The following is a 23,470-nucleotide window of genomic DNA, read 5'->3' on the forward strand; positions in this document are numbered from 1 at the left end:
CACCAAAAGAGGTAGGGGAGTAATATATCTGGACGTAGCGCAAGCCTTCGGTAGAGTATGGCATGCTGGCCTACTCTATAAACTCCACTCTCACGGCTTACCATCTTATCTGTGGAAAATCATTGACGACTATCTTACAAACAGAACACTGAAATAGAGGGCGTAAAATCTACACTTCGTTCTATCACAGCTGGAGTTCCACAATGCAGTATTATCGGCCCCTACCTCTATCTACACTTCACTGCAGACACGCCTACTACTAATAAAACTGAACTGGCCCTACACGCTGATGACACAGCTTTCATGGCTGAATCATTTATGCCAAAGATCGTCACTCGTGATCTGTAGGAAGCCCTGGATCATTTTCAGTTATGGTGCACTATGTGGAGAGTTAAGATCAACATTTCCAAGTCCACGGCCGTGTACTATACGCTCCGTTATGAAAGAAAACCCACTATATCGGTTAAGCTCAATAATCAGCCAATCCCATGGAGCAATGAGGCAAAATACCTTGGAGTAACACTAGATCGCACACTAACATTTAGATCGCATTTTCAGAATATCCTAATGAAATCCAAGAAAGCCTTCGCATCTTTATATCCACTACTTGCTAGATATTCGAAGCTAAATGTCAGAAATAAGCTACTGATTTATAAAACACTTATCTCGTCAATAACTCTCTATGCCTCTACGGTATGGGGTACAGCAAAAGAATGCTACATCCGCAGATTGCAAGTTTTCCAGAATAAAATTCTCCGCATGATTGCCAATGTTCCCTATCACATCTCAAATAAGACTATACACTCCAACCTGCACATGCTCACCATAAAGCAACAAATTACCACCACAGCTAAAAAAATTTATCGTCCTCGCCAACAACACCCCAGTGATATAATCAAGAAAATTCATGACATAGACAGCACAGTCTATTACAAAAAACTACACCCCAAAACCCTAATTAATTAAAACACACATCATTTCAAACATACATCAAATTCTTTTACACTACACCTTCTCAACACTAACATATACACTACTATTAATATTATGTACACAATATCATTAATTATACCACCTGAACAGGCCGAATTTTTTAAATACTGCATGTCCCCACCTACACCTTAACCTTTAATTAATAATTTAATTCTATTAATTTTTTACTCAAATGTCAAATTATTACCACTATCGCAAGCTCTAAGTGTCCAATTAAAAAGGAATTAGAGACCTATTGGTCGACGTTTCCTAACAATACCACTTACTTTTTCCCTTTTCCCTGAGGGGAAAAAGTAAATCGAAATCATGATCGGTTAAATCTCGCGCCTATAAAAGCTCCTCTATAGGAGAAACACTGAAGTTAAAACTAGACCTCCTTTTACTTTTGCTCAGAAGATGTCACTACCTTAATTTTGTGATTATGAAGTTCCAGTACTGTGTGGATTTCAACTTGTTTTGTTTTCCGTTCTTCAAGAAGTGTAGACATTCTCTCATCTACTAAAAAACTATGAGCATGTACCCTGGTGCGAAGTGAAGGAACTTTTTTGAAGAAATTTTGTACTCATAAGTTTTTTTCTTTACTAAATTTCGTTCATTCTTTTGTGGGTTGGCAATATTTAGCTTTTCCTTCCGCCAGCTTTGAATTTAGCCAATCTAGAATTTCTGTAATTAATTTCCTACCAATCACAGGCTTCTTCTTCGATTTGGTGTGTAACTTTAAGCTAGCCAAAATTGAGAGGGTGTGGCTATTTTATTCATGAAAGGTCTCGAACTTTCCCCGAGGGTTTATAAACTGCTGATTTTCACGTCTCTTGGCCACTTGATCAACATCTAACTAAGTGTGTGAATGTAAAGCAGGAGGCGGGAGGCAGCAGGTCTCCAGCAAGGTAATGGCCTTTTAACATCTTTATTTTTTGCTTACTCAGCAGTTTAACCCGCGGGAAAGGTCCGAAACCTTTACAATGTAACCTACTCTTCTAAACATATAATTCTCTGCCGGTTTATGTAAAAACTTCATAAAATCTGTAACTGTAATTCGGGGATAAAGAGTGATTTACCCTCTCGAGCTCCCCTTCATTTTGGTTTGAGGTGACTACGTTTTGGTAACTGATTTTATTCTCTTCCTTAATGTTTTAAAATTTCTTTCTTATACGGGTCACCTCCATAGTTTGGGAATAGCCCCTGTTCCATCGGCCTTGTGCCCGTTATGTTTTAGGAAGCTACATAGAGGAGTGCAAGTATCCGCCTCCTTCCTTTTTTGTTTGGGCCATTTATTTAACGGTTATTTCTTTTACTCGAAAGCCCTGTAGATTGGGTACGAGATACCCCTGTTTCAATTTGTAAGCTGGGCCATGGAAGGCCAGACAGTGTAAGATATTTTTGGTGTTGCCTTGATTAGGCTGGAAAAACTGAGAGCGTATCTGCTCTTTTCAAGTATTGGAAAAGTGCCTCTAGGAGGCTTGACATTGTAAATTACGGAGCTAGTGCTCCATGTATTGAGGGGTGTTCTGCCCTTACATAATATGGTGATCTTTGTAAAAATTAGTGCGAAGCTCAGGAATTGTTAAATGAGGACTTAGAGCACAAGTTCTGTTTATACCAACAATCTTGTCTTAACTAGACTTGTCTTTTGTTACTAGTACCTGTGATTTTGTTACTTGTAATTTTTTACAAAAGAAAAAAATATAACCTTTGTTAAAATTTTAAATTAACTTTGACTCCGTAGTTAGACCCATTCATCCCGGCACCTTCTTTCACCTCTGCTGATCCACCAACCATGGTAACAAATACCATTGCCTTATACGACACAATACCAAGTTTTACATAAAGAACTGCACGATAAAAAAAGCGAATATATGGATAGATTTTTACCAAACAGACGACAGTTTGGGTGAATTCTATGTACGAACTGTGACATACCATAACGCACTTCTTATTCAATGTTTATATAAAACATTGAAAAGGGCAGGCAAAACAATATGGCTACGACAGGCATATCAAGAGGAGTTATCTGGACTGTTTATAGCGTAAACTACTTAATTAATTAAGTTGGTTCTGTTCACTGGAAACGCATTTGAAGGTTAAGAGAAAAGGGTTCTGTATGAAGAACCTTCTTCCGGTGCCGTCTCCTCACAGAAGGTTGTGGCCATCATGGAGACACTTTTCCAACTTTTACTTTCTTGTGTCAGAGTTGCCGCATCGTGAAATGCGAACCAATGTAGGAGGTTCAACATCTAGGATGATAACGATAACGCACTCTGGGGTTGCATCAAGGAACAGGCGAGGAAGCAATGGGATGTTGAAACTGATGATCTGAAAAATGCGGCGCGCGAAGCATTCTAGTACGAAGGCTACCGCCTCATATTCTCAATAGACTTAGTTGACTTCGGAGCGCCCTTTGAACTCTGGTGCTTACAGTCTATAATGAGACAATATTAAATAATGTGAGCCTCCCCCTTATAACCATTTTGAAACTGGCCTTTGCGCCCTAGAATATCTGTGCCAAGTGACTACTCGACTAACAGTTTAAGATAACGTAGGCCGCGCGCGGTTTCTCCTAGCTCTGTTCGGTTGAGCATAACTGCGCATGCGCTGGCCTACTACCAGGCAAAACTTGTCCCCTGCTCGCTCGCCGACGCGAGACTCAGTTCGCTTCAGTCAGCCATGTCGAGCTGGTGTGTATTTGTGTCCGGCGTCATGAAGTGGTTGAGTACCAGGAAACCACCGTAATCTCTACGTTAACGGGGATTTTCCCCGTGTGAACCAGTTGGAGACCTCCTGCCATTTCTTCTGATCATGTTTTTGGATTTATTTTTCGTCTGGATACTTCCCAACGAGGTCTGGATGCCGGTCGTGTGACTGTATTTCTTCGTCAACAATGTCAGGTTTTAATTCTTCTCATTTCTTCATCACCAAAGGTATGTACCAGTGTTTGAAATCATTTTAAACGTCGTCCTGAAGAGGATTTTGATATTTTCGAAGATTTCTGAAATAATAATAATAATAATAATAATAATAATAAATATTTGGACTTCGTCGTTAAATTAATACCTATTTGTGTGTGTGGTATCGAAAATCTGAAAAACAGTTTCGGCAACTAATCACAGTAAGGTGGAAGTTTCACCGTGAACTAAATTGGAATTATTAATTTAAAATTTAAATAATTATTTTTGGCACTTTAAATTGTAACCTTCTTTGTAAACCAAGGTACAGTCTCCAAGGTACCGAGCCTTCCTTCTTCAGCTTTCTGTTTGCTTTCCTGTGTTTGTTTTCTAATTCGTTTGGTATGTTTTCTTCTCCCCTCCCCCTTCTGGGGTTTTGGGTGAATTAAAATTTTTCTCTAGCCTGTTTTCCTCCGTGTTTTTGGAGGCGTTGCTTTTGTTTTGGTGTTACCTTGGCAACGTTTTGGTGTGGATTGTTGTCGGGTTAAGTGTTGTCTGGCGTGTTGACCCTGTGTGGATCTTGAATTATATATTTCGGGGTAGAGTGCATCGTTTACTGTTTAAATTAATTTATTTATTTTCTCCTCCTTTAATGTTTGTGTTACCATTTCCTTGCCCCGCGTGAGGAGGTATTTTTACGTAATATTCTGCTTGTCTTGGAAACTGTCCTTGGTGGAAACTAAACTTTTTCAAATTTGGTAATTACGAGAAGCGGCTTCGTTGAAGATCCATTTTATTGAATAATTGTTAACTGAGTTTTTTTATTATTAACTAACTATCCGTGATCGATCACATTTAATTTCAAGGTAGTTTTAATGTAAGAAAGTCTATTGGTTTTCCGTTGTTTTCTGATCACATTTTATTAGGTACGGAGGTCATCCTTTCTTTCTTGTTGTTTTCATTAAATTTTCAAATTATCATCTGTTGAAGAGTATTTATTTTCAATTAATGGTCAATTAGTAATGAATTAATTTTCTTTTAAACCCTACCTGGGTATATTCCAATTTATTTTATTTATTGTTAATTTCCCTTTCCATTTTTCAACCTTACGTTTATTTCATTTACATTTTGGCCTTACGTTTTAAAATAAACTTAGGTTTTATCAACTTAATGACTTGGTTTGTTACTTACTATTTGCCCTTCCATTAAATTTTTTTAACTTCATGTGAATGCTGGTTTTCATTCGCCACGTTCGGTGGAGCACTGCCACTGTTTTTCTTGTGCATTAACTTCCACGGCCTTAAGTCGTCTTCCTCCGCTGTTTCCGGTAAGTTTTTCTATGGTTTCTTGTTTTTATTGTGATTGTACTTTGTTGTCCTTCTTCTTGTGCCCTTCATTCTCCCGCGTGTTCGCTATTACTCCCGTTCTGGGGCGGACACGCTAGCAACCTTCTCACCAGGGTCTCTATCTATCTCTCTCTCTCTCTCTCTCTCTCTCTCTTCCTCTCTCTTCTACTCTCTTTTTTTTTGCTAGTTGTTTTACGTCGCACCGACACAGATAGGTCTTACGGCGACGATGGGACAGGAAAGGGCTAGGAGTGGGAAGGAAGCGGCCGTGGCCTTAGTTAAGGTACAGCCCCAGCATTTGCCTGGTGTGAAAATGGGAAACCACGGAAAACCATCTTCAGGGCTGCCGATAGTGGGATTCGAACCTACTATCTCCCGGATGCAAGCTCACAGCCGCGTGCCTCTACGCGCACGGCCAACTCGCCCGGTTCTTCTACTCTCACCCTGGTGAGTAAGGTTATTCACCTCATCATCCCTAGGTGGTACCGGGGTCCTAGAGGGTGGTGAGCGGTGAGAGTGGTAGCAGAGCGTGGTTGTTTGTTGTTCCACTGTTGTTGCTCTGCTGCCTAATCTCTGTTGTTTCTGCCTTGTGCAGCCTAACTTTCCTCCCCTCCTACCCTTGCTCGGTGCAGTGCTGTGGCGAATGTTGGCGGATGGAAATCAAAAATTAAAAAACTAAAAGTGTTGTTGTCAATAACTATTGTAAAAGGGAGTGCAAGGATCTTGTGTAATTTTTTGATTATTTTGTTCCATGTTTGCTACCATGGCGCGTGCCGTTACGAACCCCTCCTTCCTGCGTCGTGCCGAATTGGAGCACGAGTTATCCATTCGTGGCCTTGAACCTGCTCGTACTGTTGCTGAGTGCGCTGCCTTGCTATCAGCCAACTCCCAGGTCCCCATTAATGTATTTTCTATTGACAGGAGTCGAGTGGGTGAGTACCTTAACCTGATCTGTGACAATCTTAACGAAATTAATATTATTCGTGAAGAGTTTATTGAATTGCCTCCGTCCAAAGCCCAAGTAAACCGGCTGAGGGCCAGAGCTGACCACTACTCGGGCCGAATTCAGGATATATTATCCATTAAGCCTGATTCTGTTTTTGTGTCAGAATGTGCTAGATTGTTAACGGTGGTTTCTGGTATCACCTCTGATTTAGATTTGCTGTTGATTAACAGAGATATGGAGAATTGTTCTATTTCTACTGCACTTAACCCTACTGTACCTACCCTGAGCGTCACTTCCGACCAAATTGCGTCCTCGACCCATGCCCAAGGTCAGTGTTGTGTGACTGCTCCTTTACTGGAAACCTTAGTCTCTAAGCTAAATTCGGCGTCATCGCCTAACTGTTTAAAGGAAGTTTTTCGGGGAGTGAAGTCCTTTTCTGTAAATTCTATCGATGAGTGTATTCGATTCCTACGGTTTCTGGTGGAGTTGACCGAGACTGGTAATGTGTACTCAGTCGATGATTTGGGGATTTTCCGCGCCCTCTTCCCTCATTGTGAAGGGATTCTAAAGAGAGAAATTTCTGAAGCTATCTCTAAAAATTTATCGATTAGCACCTTTCATGAACTTGTTCTTTCCAAATTCATTCCCTCTCTTGCTCTCCAAAGTCTTGTGCCCCAACACTGTTTCCGGACCCAGTTCCTGCATGAGAACTTGCTAACTTATGTGCTGGATCTGCGATTCTTTTGCAAGGTTTTTAGAATTTCTGTGCCAGAATTTGAAATGGTCTCTAGAATTTTAAAAGGATTATCTCCTGCGTACCGCTCCTATCTTTCCTTAACCCGTTGCCCTACTACCTTTCAAGAATTGGAAGAGGCCTGTTCCTTTGCTGAAGATGTCAAACATGGGGATGCCTCCAGACCTGTGAATTTCCCTCCCCCTACTACTACCAATTGTCCCGTCCTTCCGTCAACACCTAAAGTAGTGAATGCCCGTAAATGTTACAACTGTGGGTCCCGAAATCATCTAAGAAATTCCTGCCCTGACGTTAGACGTGGTCCAGGCGCTTGCTATTCCTGTGGCTCTAGACAGCATATTAAAAGAAATTGCCCCTTGGTAGACAGAAATGGTACTCAATGACTAGAAAGGGAAACGGCAAAGTCTGCCAATTCTAAGTTTGTAAACCCTGAAACTCGTAAGAAACCGGTGTGTCCCCCAAGGTGCAATAGTATTTCTGCTCATGCCCCCTCCTCTAGCACGTGCACATTTGTCGAAGTCAACAATGAACCCGTAGATGCCCTTCTTGATACTGGAAGCGTAGTATGCTTGATGAATTATGCCTGGTATTGTCAAAAGAAATCCTCGTGTAAACTTCCGGAAATAAAACCCACTAATCTAAGATGCGTTTCGGCTAATTGTCAGTTTTTAAATATTTTGGGGACTGTGAAGGTCAAGTTGAGGATTGGGAATTTCACTTGGAAGGTCAAGTGCTTGGTGACATCCAATTTATCATGTAACATTATTCTGGGTACCAATTTTCTATCTTGGGCCGGTGTCGTTTTGGATCCTCAGTGTCGAAATTTATTTTTTAAATTTTCTCCTGACCTGAAATTTGAATTGATTAACGTTCCCTTGAAAATGCCTCAAGTTTTGTGTGCGGGTTACCCTGAGTCAGATGAGTCTAGTGACATCGATCGGCTTGACCTGAATCATTTAGGAGATGCCGAAGCACGGCAAGTTCGTGATCTTTGCAGGGAATTTCCCGATGTGTTCACTAGCAAGTTAGGCTTGACCAACGTACTCGAGTATGACATTGAGTTGTCTGACCTGCAGCCTGTTCGATCCCCTCCTTATCGCCTTTCCCCACCCCGTATGTTGGAATTAAAGAAAATCATTGAGCAAATGGAAAGAGACGGAGTGATCAGACCTTCGACTTCCCCGTATGCGCCCCCTGTGTTCTTGGTACCCAAACCTTCTGGTGGTTATCGTGCTGTGATTGACTATAGGGCCCTAAATAGTAAGATTGTACTCCAATCTATTCCCCTACCCGACCTTCATACCTGTTTTGGATGGTTCTCAGGTGCGAAATTTTTCACTGTCCTGGATTTGAACCAGGCTTATTACCAAGTGCCTTTATCGAAGAGATCAATTCCCCTCACTGCCTTCATCACCGACTGGAACTTGCATGAGTTCCTCAGACTTCCGTTCGGACTCAGCTGTGGAGCAGCTGTGTTGTCGAGGTTGTTAAATTCCATTCTCTCTGACATTAAATTCAGCTATGTCTTTAATTACCTGGACGATTTATTAATTTATTCGAATACCTTCGAGGAACATATGGTGCACGTTAGGGAAGTATTGCTACGGTTAAGGAAAGCCGGCCTTACAGTGAAGTTATCAAAGGTAGCTTTCGCCAGACCCAGCATGTCTTTCTTGGGACATGTAGTTTCTTCTGAAGGCGTTTCCATAGATCATTCCAGAACTCAAGCCATTAGGGATTTTCCACCTCCCAAAGATGTCAAGGGCGTTGCTCGATTCATTGGTATGGTCAATTTCTTTAGAAAATTCATCCCTAACTTTGCTGAAGTGGCTGCCCCGTTGAACGACCTTAGGAGAAAGAATGTAAAATTTACTTGGGGTAAAGCCCAGGAGAAAGCTTTCAATTCATTGAAGGTCGCACTGATTAATGCACCTTTGTTAGCTATTCCTGATTTCGAGAAACGTTTCATTGTCTAAACTGATGCCTCCGGGCGTGCTATTGCTGGCGTTCTGTTACAAGAACATGAAGATGGGCGTAGGCCCGTGGCCTACGTCTCCAGGGTCCCCAATGATCTGGAGTCTAGGTACTCCATTTATGAACTAGAGTGTCTAGCTGTGCTGTTTGCTCTGGAGAAATTTCGATCTTTCATTGAACACGTCAACTTTGATCTGGAAACCGATAATCAGGCTCTTTCTTGGGTGTTGAACCGACCCAAAAGGACCGGTAGGATAACTAGATGGGCATTACGGATCTCATCCTTTAATTTCAATGTTCGCCACATTCGTGGGTCTGAGAACGTCATTGCCGATGGCTTGAGCAGGATGTTTGAAGGTAATCCTTGTGCGGAAGCCAACCCGTGTGTCGATGAGCTTGCTGTCAATACGGTTGGAGTTAGTGCCATCCTCACCGATTCCCCATTGCTGTACCAAGAAATTGGATATCATCAAAAAACCGATCCGGATCTGAAAAGGATCATCGATACAATCAGTAGCGGGATCGAAGTAAAACCTTACTCCTTATCTAAGGGTGTTCTCTGTTGTAAGGGTCGCAAGGACCATAATTCCAAAATTGTCGTTCCTAAAGTTCTGGTACCTGTCATTTTCAAGTATTACCACTGTTCACCCCTTGGCGGTCATCTAGGAAATTTCAAAACTCGTTTGAAAATCAGGCAATTCTTTGTTTGGAAGAAAATGGATAGTGATATCAGGAACATGGTCAAATCTTGTAAATCTTGCGCCATCAGCAAACCTAATTTGAATAACCGGGTAGGATTATTGTCTTCATCACAAGCTTCGCGCCCCATGGAACGACTGTTCATAGATTTCGTAGGACCCCTCCCCCGATCTTCCTTGGGAAACTTCCATATTTTTGTCTGTATAGATGCCTTCTCCCGGTTCTGTTGGATCTTTCCCACCAGGTCCACTAATTCACGCACCTCTATCTCCTGTCTAAATTCCATCTTTGCATCATTTGGCCCACCTAAGTTCTTAGTGTCTGACAACGCTAGTTCTTTCACCAGTAACTCCTTCAAAAGGTATCTGTTTGAGTTGGGCATTTCACATGTCACCACTATTCCATACTATCCAAATCCTTCTTATGCAGAGAGGTTGAATCGGAACTTAAAATCTGCGTTGATAGCGTATCATCATGGCAACCAGTCCAAATGGAACTCCTGTCTGCATTGGTTGACCCATGCTTTCAATTCCGCTACTCATGAGTCCCATGGTAAGACGCCTATGTCTTTAATGTTTGGCTATACTCCGTACCCCCCTATGTCTAACCTGCTATGTATTGAGGATCTTCTCCCAGACCTATCTAGGCCTAATGATGTTCAAAAGATCTGGAACGAAGCAAAAAGGAATCTAGCTGTGTCATACGAAAAGGTCAAAAGGCAGTACGATAAAGGTAGGAAACCGTCAAAATTCAATGTTGGTGATCTCGTGTATGTTAAGTGCTACCCAATGAGTAAGGCCGTGAATAAGTTTTCGGCAAAACTTGCCCCTAGGTACCAAGGCCCGTGCACTGTGTTGGAGTTCTTGTCTCCCGTTTCTATTTTAGTAAGCGACCCTGTAGCAAAGCGTATTAGGCGCGTTCATGTTTCTCAAATTAAACCTGGTTGATCTGGCAAATTGTACCGCATCTTCCGCTGGATGGATGCACCTTTGGTAACTGACCTGTATTGTTAGTGAATTTAGCACACATACTGTGGGATGGCGAGCGAGTCAATCTGGTCCTTCTGTGCCTCGTGTTGGTGACTCTAATTTAGTACTTCTTGTATGTTACTGTTTCTAGGTGTGGATCCTTGTAGTTAGAAATTGTCTTTCCTTAATTGTCTTGTGATGGTGGTATTAATACCTTGCAATAGATATCCTCGTTATATAGCCTTATGCTTATGTGGTGCGCTACCGAAGTTCCATTGGGGAAATCTGATGACATCTAACTTAAATTGTGCTTTGTTGTCCCTCTGTTTTCTCTAGGCTTTTAGTATGTAATTTCAAAGATTTGTTTCTTCTGTGGCTCCGCATCGGATTCCTTCCGCTGAACCCTTCGATCATCTTGTGACTTAATCATTGCTGAGCTATGGTGTGCCTGGGATGGAATGTAAGGGAGTGTGTCTGGTGCCTGAGTGTTTACCATTTTGTCATCCTTTCATTGTGTGCGCGTGTCTGAAGATGTGTGGTGCTTAGTCATGATTGGGTTGCTATTTGTGCCATTTTAGCATTGTACGATTTCTGATTGTGGTGTGTTTCGATCTGTCGGTGTCGGAAAAGTTCCCTGCTTGCCTTCTGCATGGACCGCGCGTCTTAAAGGTGTTTCTGTTCCGGATTCTGACGTTTGTATTCATCCATGATTGAGTGATCTGACACTCCTCCTTTTGGGCACCCTTCGCGGCTGTTCTAAAAGTGGTTTTCTATGCGTGAACCCTCTATATTACTTTTCCTGAAAAGGGTTTTTGGGCTGAATTTATCTTCCTAACCTTTTGATTTTGGGGGTCGTTTTGGGGTTATGTAGAAAATCTGTCTCCGATTTTTCTGTGGGCGTTCGGTTGGTGCACTCCTGCCTGCATTATGGTGGTATCTCCTGTGTTGTAACTTGGTAATGTTGTTGTGAGTTGTTTGGATCCTTTTGAATGGTGGACCGTTAGTAACATAGTGTAATTTTCCTTATCTACCGGTTGGCGTGTGGAGTTTTCGGTGGTACTGTCGGACTTCCTTCCTGAGGATATTTCTCCTTTGGCGCTTCTGTGGGATGGACTAGTCCTTTATCGGTACCTGGTTTGCTGTTGTAATTTCTGCTTGGTATTGTGCTGTTGGGTTGTAGTCTGTGAGCACGCGTTGAGGATAGCTATCCTTTATCTCTCTATGAATTACCCGTGCTGCTACCTTGTCATTATTTAGGTAATCGTGTTTTGGATTACGTTGTTTGGCTGTCAAGACACCTTGGTTGGGATGTGATTTGTCCTTTAATTTACCTCTGTGTCGTGGTAGATTTGGCTGTTGGTTTGGTATCCACTACTCCGAGGAAGTTCTCCTTCGGGTGGGCAGTTCTTAGTTATCTGTTGGCTCTGGGATTTTCGACTTGTTCTTCCTCACGCAGAATTAGGTTTGTGGTTACTATTCTGTACCACGTTGCCCCGCGAATTTATTTTTGGTAGTTGTACCTTGATGTGGCCGTTATGGATGACTGACTGATCGCGATTTTTCCATCTGATAACCTATAGGAGTCTCCTGATTGCCCATCGAGGCTACTGTTGCCTGTCTTACCTATCTGTAACTCGTGTAGGTTCTGCGTCCCTTCTCTCTGATGGTTTTCCGTTGGTTTGTTCAAAATTAGGTTTCTATGCTTGAGTCCTTACCTGTGTTTGTTGGTGAACTAGGATAAGTTGCCGATCCCAGTGTGGTTTGTATTTTGGCTCAACCCCTCGTTCTTGACCCTTGGACCGATTGACGAGTTCGCCACTCTGTGGTTGTGTGTGTGTCACTCCAATATCTAAAAGTGTAATTTGATAGGTCATTCATGTGTCCTCTTAGTTTAACGCCCGCTATTCTAAACCATATGTTCCAAGGACGTCTATTCTTTGGAGTGGTCCTGTACCTTTACTTATATATTTGTCTTGTGGATGATTTGTGCTTGAGTAATATTTTTCCTTTCACTTTCGTTATGTTCATCATCCTTCGGGATATCTGTCTTTGACCTAGTTGGTATTATGTGCTGGATTGTACCCTATGTTTCTATGTGTTCTTGTTAATTGTTTCTCCACGTGCCATGGCTAAGTGTCCTTCGTGGCTGAGTAACATGGTATATTTTATGTAGTTTCCCTTTGATTTCTTAAGTGTCGTTGAATGGACCCTCCTTTCCTTCGGTACTATATTTGACCAAGTGGAAAGCTCTGGGCTTCAGCTAGTTTGTTGGTAACTAGCCTATGTAAAGTTAATTGGCGGATCTGTGGATCCTCTAACTGAATACTCACCTACTTTAATTTCCTGATTTGTTTTTTGTTCCTCCCTCTTCTTGTGGTTTTGCCCCCATTCGGGTTTTCCGGTGCGTTTCATTTCCCCTGTTGTCTCCCTTTGCAACACAAGATCATGCATTTCCTTAATATCAAAGGAGACTTGTAAAGGTATTCATGCATTAAAAATTAATTTACCACCGTGCTTGAGAAAATAACCTGGATGCGTGGACTTATAATCATGTGGTTTTGTTTAATTTTGGTCAGTATATCTGTGATTAGTGTGAGAGTTGCCAAACCTCAAGGTGAACTGCGTCATGTGTCATAAACTATATCATTGTGTGATGCATTGAAACAATGTGTATTGGGTGAACCTGAATATTTGGTGAACTCTGGTCATTGTGCTCTCTATTCGATGACAAACATTACTCTGGTGATTTTCCGAGTGCTCGGTAACGTTTCTGGACACTGATGTTGATTGCACCCCGCCAATTATTTCTAAAAACTATGTGAGGTGGAACTGTGTCTTGGTCTATTAACCTGGTCATGTGAACTTCTAACTAAAACTAGTTAATCTTGGTGGTCGTTTTCTGTTGGACTACTCCGCCCAAATTTAGTGTATGTGTGACCACCTCATCATTGATGGCATATGCATGAGATTTTGTCGTCGTTTCGGGGCGGGAGGGCTGAGACAATATTAAATAATGTGAGCCTCCCCCTTATAACCATTTTGAAACTGGCCTTTGCGCCCTAGAATATATGTGCCAAGTGACTACTCGACTAACAGTTTAAGATAACGTAGGCCGCGCGCGGTTTCTCCTAGCTCTGTTCGGTTGAGCATAACTGCGCATGCGCTGGCCTACTACCAGGCAAAACTTGTCCCCTGCTCGCTCGCCGACGCGAGACTCAGTTCGCTTCAGTCAGCCATGTCGAGCTGGTGTGTATTTGTGTCCGGCGTCATGAAGTGGTTGAGTACCAGGAAACCACCGTAATCTCTACGTTAACGGGGATTTTCCCCGTGTGAACCAGTTGGAGACCTCCTGCCATTTCTTCTGATCATGTTTTTGGATTTATTTTTCGTCTGGATACTTCCCAACGAGGTCTGGATGCCGGTCGTGTGACTGTATTTCTTCGTCAACAATGTCAGGTTTTAATTCTTCTCATTTCTTCATCACCAAAGGTATGTACCAGTGTTTGAAATCATTTTAAACGTCGTCCTGAAGAGGATTTTGATATTTTCGAAGATTTCTGGAAAAATAATAATAATAATAATAATAATAATAATAATAATAATAATAATAATAATAATAATAATAATAATAAATATTTGGACTTCGTCGTTAAATTAATACCTATTTGTGTGTGTGGTATCGAAAATCTGAAAAACAGTTTCGGCAACTAATCACAGTAAGGTGGAAGTTTCACCGTGAACTAAATTGGAATTATTAATTTAAAATTTAAATAATTATTTTTGGCACTTTAAATTGTAACCTTCTTTGTAAACCAAGGTACAGTCTCCAAGGTACCGAGCCTTCCTTCTTCAGCTTTCTGTTTGCTTTCCTGTGTTTGTTTTCTAATTCGTTTGGTATGTTTTCTTCTCCCCTCCCCCTTCTGGGGTTTTGGGTGAATTAAAATTTTTCTCTAGCCTGTTTTCCTCCGTGTTTTTGGAGGCGTTGCTTTTGTTTTGGTGTTACCTTGGCAACGTTTTGGTGTGGATTGTTGTCGGGTTAAGTGTTGTCTGGCGTGTTGACCCTGTGTGGATCTTGAATTATATATTTCGGGGTAGAGTGCATCGTTTACTGTTTAAATTAATTTATTTATTTTCTCCTCCTTTAATGTTTGTGTTACCATTTCCTTGCCCCGCGTGAGGAGGTATTTTTACGTAATATTCTGCTTGTCTTGGAAACTGTCCTTGGTGGAAACTAAACTTTTTCAAATTTGGTAATTACGAGAAGCGGCTTCGTTGAAGATCCATTTTATTGAATAATTGTTAACTGAGTTTTTTTATTATTAACTAACTATCCGTGATCGATCACATTTAATTTCAAGGTAGTTTTAATGTAAGAAAGTCTATTGGTTTTCCGTTGTTTTCTGATCACATTTTATTAGGTACGGAGGTCATCCTTTCTTTCTTGTTGTTTTCATTAAATTTTCAAATTATCATCTGTTGAAGAGTATTTATTTTCAATTAATGGTCAATTAGTAATGAATTAATTTTCTTTTAAACCCTACCTGGGTATATTCCAATTTATTTTATTTATTGTTAATTTCCCTTTCCATTTTTCAACCTTACGTTTATTTCATTTACATTTTGGCCTTACGTTTTAAAATAAACTTAGGTTTTATCAACTTAATGACTTGGTTTGTTACTTACTATTTGCCCTTCCATTAAATTTTTTTAACTTCATGTGAATGCTGGTTTTCATTCGCCACGTTCGGTGGAGCACTGCCACCGTTTTTCTTGTGCATTAACTTCCACGGCCTTAAGTCGTCTTCCTCCGCTGTTTCCGGTAAGTTTTTCTATGGTTTCTTGTTTTTATTGTGATTGTACTTTGTTGTCCTTCTTCTTGTGCTCTTCATTCTCCCGCGTGTTCGCTATTACTCCCGTTCTGGGGCGGACACGCTAGCAACCTTCTCACCAGGGTCTCTATCTATCTCTCTCTCTCTCTCTCTCTCTCTTCCTCTCTCTTCTACTCTCACCCTGGTGAGTAAGGTTATTCACCTCATCATCCCTAGGTGGTACCGGGGTCCTAGAGGGTGGTGAGCGGTGAGAATAAAATACTTTAAAAATATGTTTGGCACTTAACTCTTATAGAACATCGTCTTAAACTGATTAGTCCTGTTCTCTGGAAACACATCTGAGGGACTCGGGTTCGATCGGGTCGAAGATTTCAGCCGCAAACGGTTAATTCCTCTGGCTTGGGGATTAAGTATTTGTTGTAGTTTTAATACACACGTATTCATTCACACATTAAGACTGAACATATCTTTATACATAGGGTAGGTATCAGAAAGAGCATCCGTTTGGAAAACTGGGCCGAATTTCTATGTGTGCCAAAGAACGCACCTATGACCCCAGTAGGGTATGGATAAAACGGTGAGGAAAAAAGGCAGGGAAAGAAGTCCGAGGAGATATGGTTTACAATTAACTTACACATTATCTCATTTAAAGAGGAGGAGCACTCACCCGTCGTCCTGCTCGGTTGTTGTGAACGTTCATGATACTGCGGGCGGTTTTCCTCACTGCCCGCCGTTCTCGAGAGTCTACGAACTCTCTCGTGAATCTGAAAAAAGACCAAAAACGTCTTTAGTAGTAATCGTGTACATCAAACTGACAGTAGAGAATAGAGTGAATATTTCAAACCAACATCGAAAATATTTTTTTGGACATGATACGGGTTTTTTTTTTTTTGCAAGTTGCTTTACGTCGCACCGACACAGATAGGTCTTATGGCGACGATGGGACACGAAAGAGCTAGGAATGGAAAGGAAGCGGCCGTGGCCTTAATTAGGGTACAGCCCCAGAATTTGCCTGGTGTGAAAATGGGAAACCACGGAAAACCATCTTCAAGGCTGCCGAAACTGGGGTTCGAACCCACTATCTCCCGAATACTGGATACTGGCCGCACTTAAGCGACTGCAGCTATCGAACTCGGTTACATGATCCGTACGAGCTATCTTATAGACATACATACATACATACATACATACATACATACATACATACATACATACATACATACATACATACATACTTATTTATTTATTTATTTATTTATTTATTTATTTATTTATTTATTTATTTATTTATTTATTTACAAGTTGCTTTACGTCGCACCAAGACAGATAGGTCTTACGGCGACGATGGAATAGGAAAGGGCTATCAGTGACGGTTCGTGCACGAAGGGCTTTTGGGCGCCGCCCCGCAGTTTTTTCAAAAAAACTGAACATAATTTCAGTCTGTTACTGATTACATATAGAGATGGACAAATGTAGCGAAGTCGAACTTATGGCGGTGTGCTATTCAGTTATACAATGTTGGCTGTAAAAATTTCACTTTTCTCTTTTCAGAGATATAGCAAAGTCTTTCAGATCGTGGCTGCTGTTCAGCAAGTACGATGTTTTCTCTTTAGCCTTGAGGTGCTCGGGCGGGGAGGAGCCTGGAAAGACTATATGGGCTTATTAGGGTTGCCAGACGTCCCAGATTTTACGAGACAGTATCGTATTCAAGGTAAATGTCCCGGATTCCGCCGGGCAGTTCCTATCCGGGACGGCAATACGCAAGTTTTTCCACCTCTGATAAGTACAAAGAAATGTTCTTCTTTCAAAGGGGATAGATTTCTTCAATCCTTGGTTTCTTTATCTGGTGTGAGTTCGTATATTTTTTAAAATCTTTTTTTGCAGTTCTAGGGTTGTCCATCCTGGCGAGTAAAACGCGTAATAGCGGACGGCTACCTGAGGTAGTTTGAGTCCACCGCATGTTCGTGTGAAATTGTCAGCTGTGAGAAATATTATGTTCTGTTGACTTGATTAGGTCTAAGGTGTCCATTTCTGTAACTTTTTCTTCAATGTCATGCAGAGATTTTTATTAAATTGGTAAAAAATATCAAAAACTGTTAACAGCACTTCAGAGAAATGAAAATGCAATATTGAAATTGAAAGAACTGATATGAATAATTAAATAAACTAAGTTTTTCCTATTTGTTTTACGTCGCACCGACAGAGGCAGGTCTTACGGTGACGACGGAATAGAAAAAGGCTAGTATTAGAATCGACCGTAGCCTTAAGACAGGATACAGCCCCAGCATTTGCCTGGTGTAAAATGGAAATCACAGAAAACCATCTTTAGGGCTGCCAAAAGTGGGGTTCGACTCAATTGTCTCCCGAATACAAGTTCATAGCTACATGACCCATACCGCGCGGCCAACTTGCTTGGTACTATAAGTTTCAGTCGGTGTATAAACCTTAAGCCATGCATTAATAACCTGATGTCAACATAATAATAAACGTATCATTTTGAAACGAAGCGTATAACTTGTAGAATACGAGCCCATTGATTTCCTCTATTGCACATCTGTCCCGTATTTTGATTGTGGGTATCTGACAACCCTGGGGGTTATCAGGGGAAGGAACAGAGCAGGCGGGTATTGAAGGTTGTCCGGCGGAGCCCACAACAACATCGCCTACCAGTTTACAATGTACCTAGGCTTTTCCCTCATGTCTTAGACTACATTAATTTTTGTTAGAGATTAATTCCAACACATTTGCAAAACAATTAATTCCATCATACCGATACTTTAAACAATTCAGTTCAATAAAGAAACTCAAAAAAGATTTAAATTGTAACCATAAGGTAACGGAACCATTTGCAGGTTGGTCAAATTGCTAAATACATCTTCACTTTTTCAGATTTGAGCAAGACGAGAGAAATTCCAGTGCGTACTGCTTACTTGTTTTCGTGAACCTCGTTATTATCATTTGTAATTAGTGAAACAGTGCAGTGCCATAGTAGTCGTGATTGCAGTAGCTGTTAGCATGTTAATATGTGTGTGTAAATGGCATTGTAATTAATTAATTACTGTTTTAGTACAAGTGTTTAGTAGATAAAACTACCACATTAAATAGCAGTGTAAATTCTATCTTCAACAATGAAGTCTCGTATTTATCTTCATTCGAGTGTTTAGTGTTTATCTACCTAGTTGATAACTAAATGTTACAGTCTTAATTTACGAAAAGGAAGATGAATTTTGTAAATAACATTTTATGTAGGGACGGGAATTTAAGTTTCGAACATAGGCTAGAATTAAAGAAGTTAGGACCTCCACGGCCGAATTTAGATATTGCACAAGAACAGAATGGTTTTTATTTGGCTTTACGTCGCACCGACACAGAAAGGTCTTCTGGCGACTATGGGACAGGAAAGGTCTAGGAGTGAGAAGGAAGCGGCCGTGGCCTTAATTAAGGTACAGCCCCAGCATTTGCCTGGTGTGAAAATGGTAAACGACGGTAAACCATCTTCAGGGCTGCCGACAGTGGGGTTCGAACCCACAATCTCCCGGATGCAAGCTCACCCTAACCGCATAGACAACTCGCCCGATCAGAAGGATATAAGAACAAATATGCATACACTAGGAAATTCAGTCTGTCACTTTTTAAGCACGCTGACTGGCTGTGTGGATGTGAAATAAGGAATGCGTTCTTTTGTTACTCTCGTTTGGCAATGAATGTCATTGATCCTGCATGGACATTAATTGGGGTTTCAGACATAATGCACCTTGGTAAAAAAGAAACATACAATGGGAGAGAACACATAAACGTTGGTATTGAATTTGCTATGCTTGGTAGAGTAGATACCAGATGCCAATTAGACAATGCACACAGATCACAGAGCTACAATGCCCATCCCCTCCTAACTATTGTGTCGATAATTTTCTCTATTGTACCTGATTTTTGGACTTAAGAGTCCGTTGTTTTCGTGGGAGCTGACGAGCTCATCGTTTTGTTATTGTTCGGATTTTCTACCTATCAAATTTTAAAATCAGAAAAAGAGGAGGAAAGAAATAAAATTTCAAAATTTAGTGTTTTAACTTAAGCTCCGGTCATTTCCCTGCTCACCCATTCACCTCAGCACCTTCTTAGACCTCTGCGTTCCACGGAATCCCTGGAAAAAGTGGTAGCAGAGCGTGGTTGAATTGTCCTGGACAAAGCCCCTTCTGAAGGCTTTTCTTAAAATTTAAAACTGAATACTAGAAATGTTTCTGTTTTGTGATTTTTCCAAATTTTGTCAAATTTTTCATTATGTCTGTTTTTTTTAATGAGGGGAACCCTCGGTAACCAACTTAAACGTGTTCAAGCTAGATTATTTCACTTTCACAATAGAGTGGGGGACCTATCGTCTCTGAAACTCAATGATGCACATTCTAGTATGGCTAACTCCCTGGCTCAACACATTTATGAGTTGCCATTGATGCTTTCACGGCCCGTACTTATAGACATGACACAGGATTTTGGGCAGATACCAGTCGGTAGTGGTAAGCTTTAGGTGTACAATAATATTTTCCCATGCATTTAATTTATTTCAGTTCATGCTTGACTTTACAGGTTTATCTGTGTTTACAATATATCGCATATAACTTTATTAAATAGAATGGGAAGTGTTTGTGCTAGGGATTATACTTGCCGATAAGGGAACATTTTTCATAGTTACCTTATTCAGTCAGTCTGTACTACCTGCCTGGTATATATATTTGTGTTTGTATATAATAAAGCTTTAAAAGGCGAAGTTTGAGTGGCAGCTTGCTTAAATGTAATGGCCTTTCTGAATTCATAAGTAGCCTAAATTTGGTTAAAGGTATTGTCTGTATACCATCATGTATGATTATTAAATTGGTATATTTTTACATCTCCTATGGATAGACAGGAAAGAAAAAATAGATTAGACCAATCTCAATGTTGGAAGAAATAGAGAAGTAAAACTTAACTGATGCAGACTTGGCCAGGCAACATGTTAATGTATGCTAAGCAAAGCAACCAACGACCGGTCACTAGCTAGAATTCAAATATTTGGGAGAAATTATTCAGACCTCTGGTTTAAACCGCGAAGCAAACAAGGAAAGAATGTTCAAATTACGGGAAGTTTACGGAATCACTCGGAACAGGTACAATAACAAATCAATATCTCGGAAAGCAAGACTTATACACTATAATACGGTAATAAAACCTTCAGAAATCTTAATCAATGGTGCCGGGTCTCTAACCAAAGACAGGGAGAAACAGGTAAGGAAAATTTTAATAAAATCTTTTGACCCAGTTTGTACAGAGGGTATATGAAGGAAAAAATTATCGCAAGAAATATATTGTCATTCTGAAAAAAAATCTCACTTTTCGGAAAAGACGGTTGAAATTTTATGGCCAAATTATCAGAATTAACAGAAACAGACTAACTAAAAGAATTCTCAACCTGGCCCTTTCATCTAAAACCAAGAACAGCTGGCTTCGCGAAACTGAAACATATCTCCAGGAAATCAACATCTCGGAAGATATTGTACAGGACAGATGTAAATTCAGAACCAAAATCGACAATCACCAGTTTGAAGACAAACTCAACATCGGCATATTTTTACATCTTCTATGAATAGACAACAAAGAAAACATAATATTATACCAATCTCAATATTGGAAGAAATAGAGAAGTGGAGACTTGGCCAGGCAACATGATTAACGCATGCTTCGACAGAAGAACGAACGAAGAAGCTCAGCTAAGCTGGTTCAATCGAACTCCTAAGTAGGGCATAACGATGTAAAATAATAATAATAATAATAATAATAATAATAATAATAATAATAATAATAATAATAATAATAATTACTAATATTTATTTATCGTATGACTTTTAAGCCTCCGTGGCTCAGGCGGCAGCGCGTCGGCCTCTCACCGCTGGATTCCACGGTTTCAAATCCCGGTGACTCCATGTGAGATTTGTGCTGGACAAAGCGGAGGCGGAACAGGTTTTTCTCCGGGTACTCCGGATTTCCCTGTAATATTTAATTCCTGCAACACTCTCCAAAATAACTTCATTTCATCTCTTATTCATTAATCATTGCCCCAGAGGAATGTAACAGGCCTCGGCAGACGGTACATTTCCCGTCCTCGTCGCTAGATGGGTCTTCATTCATTCCATTCCTGACTCGGTCGAAAGAATGGACACAGGCTGTGGATTTTCATTTCATTATCGTATGACTTTTAATACCGCGAGAGTCCAAAAACATGTTCAGCTTACCTGGTGAAGGTATTTCTATTTGACGCCAATTGGCAACCTGTGCGTCTGAATGTGGGATGATGATCATAATGAGGTAGGGAGAGGATGAAACCCGGTGTTGGCACGTGGCCTACTCCTGTTTAGTAACACAAAGTAACCTGCTCAAAGCTTTACGTCCCCATCTAGTGATTAGAAATTGTATATCACCACCTCTCCTACCCTCCGAACCAGTGATGGGATAATCGAATACTTTTTATACTCGAATAACCTCAATCCGAATATTTAAATAAACGAATAAAATAATCGAATGAGTTATACCATTCAGTTGTATCGCACAGAATATTCGGATGCGTCATAAATCAGTTTTTCGGTTTACGTGTGTCGGATGGATAATGGATTGAAACAAGCGAATAGACGAAATCATATCAAAAATAGAAATACGCCTTTTTCCAAACGTATCTCCAAATGTTGAAACTAAATGAGTGAATTTAACTGCCTTAATAACATCACTTTTCATTCGATTCTTTCTAAAGCATTCACTCTCAATTGCTTCATTCATTCGAATGCAGTTCCGAATGAATAATCGAAAAAATAATCGATTGGAAAATTGCACTATTCGATTGCCTCATTGATTCGAGTGGAGTTTCGAATGAAAAATCGAAAAAATAATCCGATGGAAAATTATTAACTATTCGATTGCCTCATTCATTCGAATGAATAATAGAAAAATAATCGAATGGGAAATATAATCGAATAAAATGAAATAATCGAATAAACGATTATTTTTGTATTCGATTATCCCATCACTACTCCGAGCCAAAATTCTGACGGACCGGGCGAGTTGGCCGTGCGCGTAGAGGCGCGCGGCTGTGAGCTTGCATCCGGGAGATAGGGGGTTCGAATCCCACTGTCGGCAGCCCTGAAGATGGTTTTCCGTGGTTTCCCATTTTCACACCAGGCAAATGCTGGGGCTGTACCTTAGTTAAGGCCACGGCCGCTTCCTTCCAACTCCTAGGCCATTCCTATCCCATCGTAGACATAAGACCTATCTGTGTCGGTGCGACGTAAAACCCCTAGCAAAAAAAAAAAAAAAAAAAAAAAAAATTCTGACGGTGAAATTTTCTTCAACCAAGGGGACTCGAACCGGCTAACCATGGCGTCAGACCATATAGACTTGAAGTTTTAACGATCATGGACACCAAACGATGATGATGATAATAATAATAATAATAATAATAATAATAATAATAATAATAATAATAGCCTAATAATAATGTTAGTAGCGGTTTCCAGATCTGAGCCTCATGTGCAATATTCGCGACGGGACCACTTGGTGCTGCGCTTTAGACGGTGAGATGGGGTCAGGGTACAGAATAGGGGACCAGAACAATCTGTTACAGGGCTTAACTGTGTCATAGGAGAAGACGAATGGACCCCTCCCGATTTAGAACAGGGCATTGACGAATATCAAATCAGTGAGGGAGGGTTACAGTGGGGAGATTGCAAGTCCCTTGACAACAAACTGTCATGTTAATACTAGAGGGATTTCATTTCAACTTGGTGGTATACAAACACTGGGGAACTATTGTATTCACTCACCACACTCAATGTTGCTGGGATCACTTCCCTTGTTTACTGCTGCTTGTTGTTGTGTTGTTACCAACTCACTTCAAGTCCAAGGGATGTTAGGGTCGACAGACCCAAGAACTAAAACAGTCAAATAATCTGGGGCATTGACGTAGTGTACACTACGACTAGAATATTATTATTTCTCCCCTGAAGCGGGAGGCAGGCCTCTTAGACGGTAACGCCGTCTCTCAAGCCGGGAGTTTTGTTACGG

The 23,470-nt window shown here is 40.7% G+C and overlaps 1 protein-coding gene across 2 annotated transcripts in view; it reads right to left on the reverse strand.

Moving 5' to 3' along the window:
• The window catches only part of LOC136872460 (protein Wnt-5a), an 822,369-nt gene that overhangs the window by 102,365 nt on the left and 696,534 nt on the right, over positions 1 to 23,470 (reverse strand). For both annotated transcript variants that reach the window (XM_067146274.2, XM_067146275.2), the window contains one exon: positions 16,059 to 16,155. In XM_067146274.2, the coding sequence (XP_067002375.1) occupies positions 16,059 to 16,155 (97 nt within the window). The remainder of the gene's footprint in view (positions 1 to 16,058; positions 16,156 to 23,470) is intronic.

This window comes from Anabrus simplex, chromosome 4, assembly GCF_040414725.1.
Source record: "Anabrus simplex isolate iqAnaSimp1 chromosome 4, ASM4041472v1, whole genome shotgun sequence".
NCBI classification, from domain to species: Eukaryota; Metazoa; Arthropoda; class Insecta; order Orthoptera; family Tettigoniidae; genus Anabrus; species Anabrus simplex.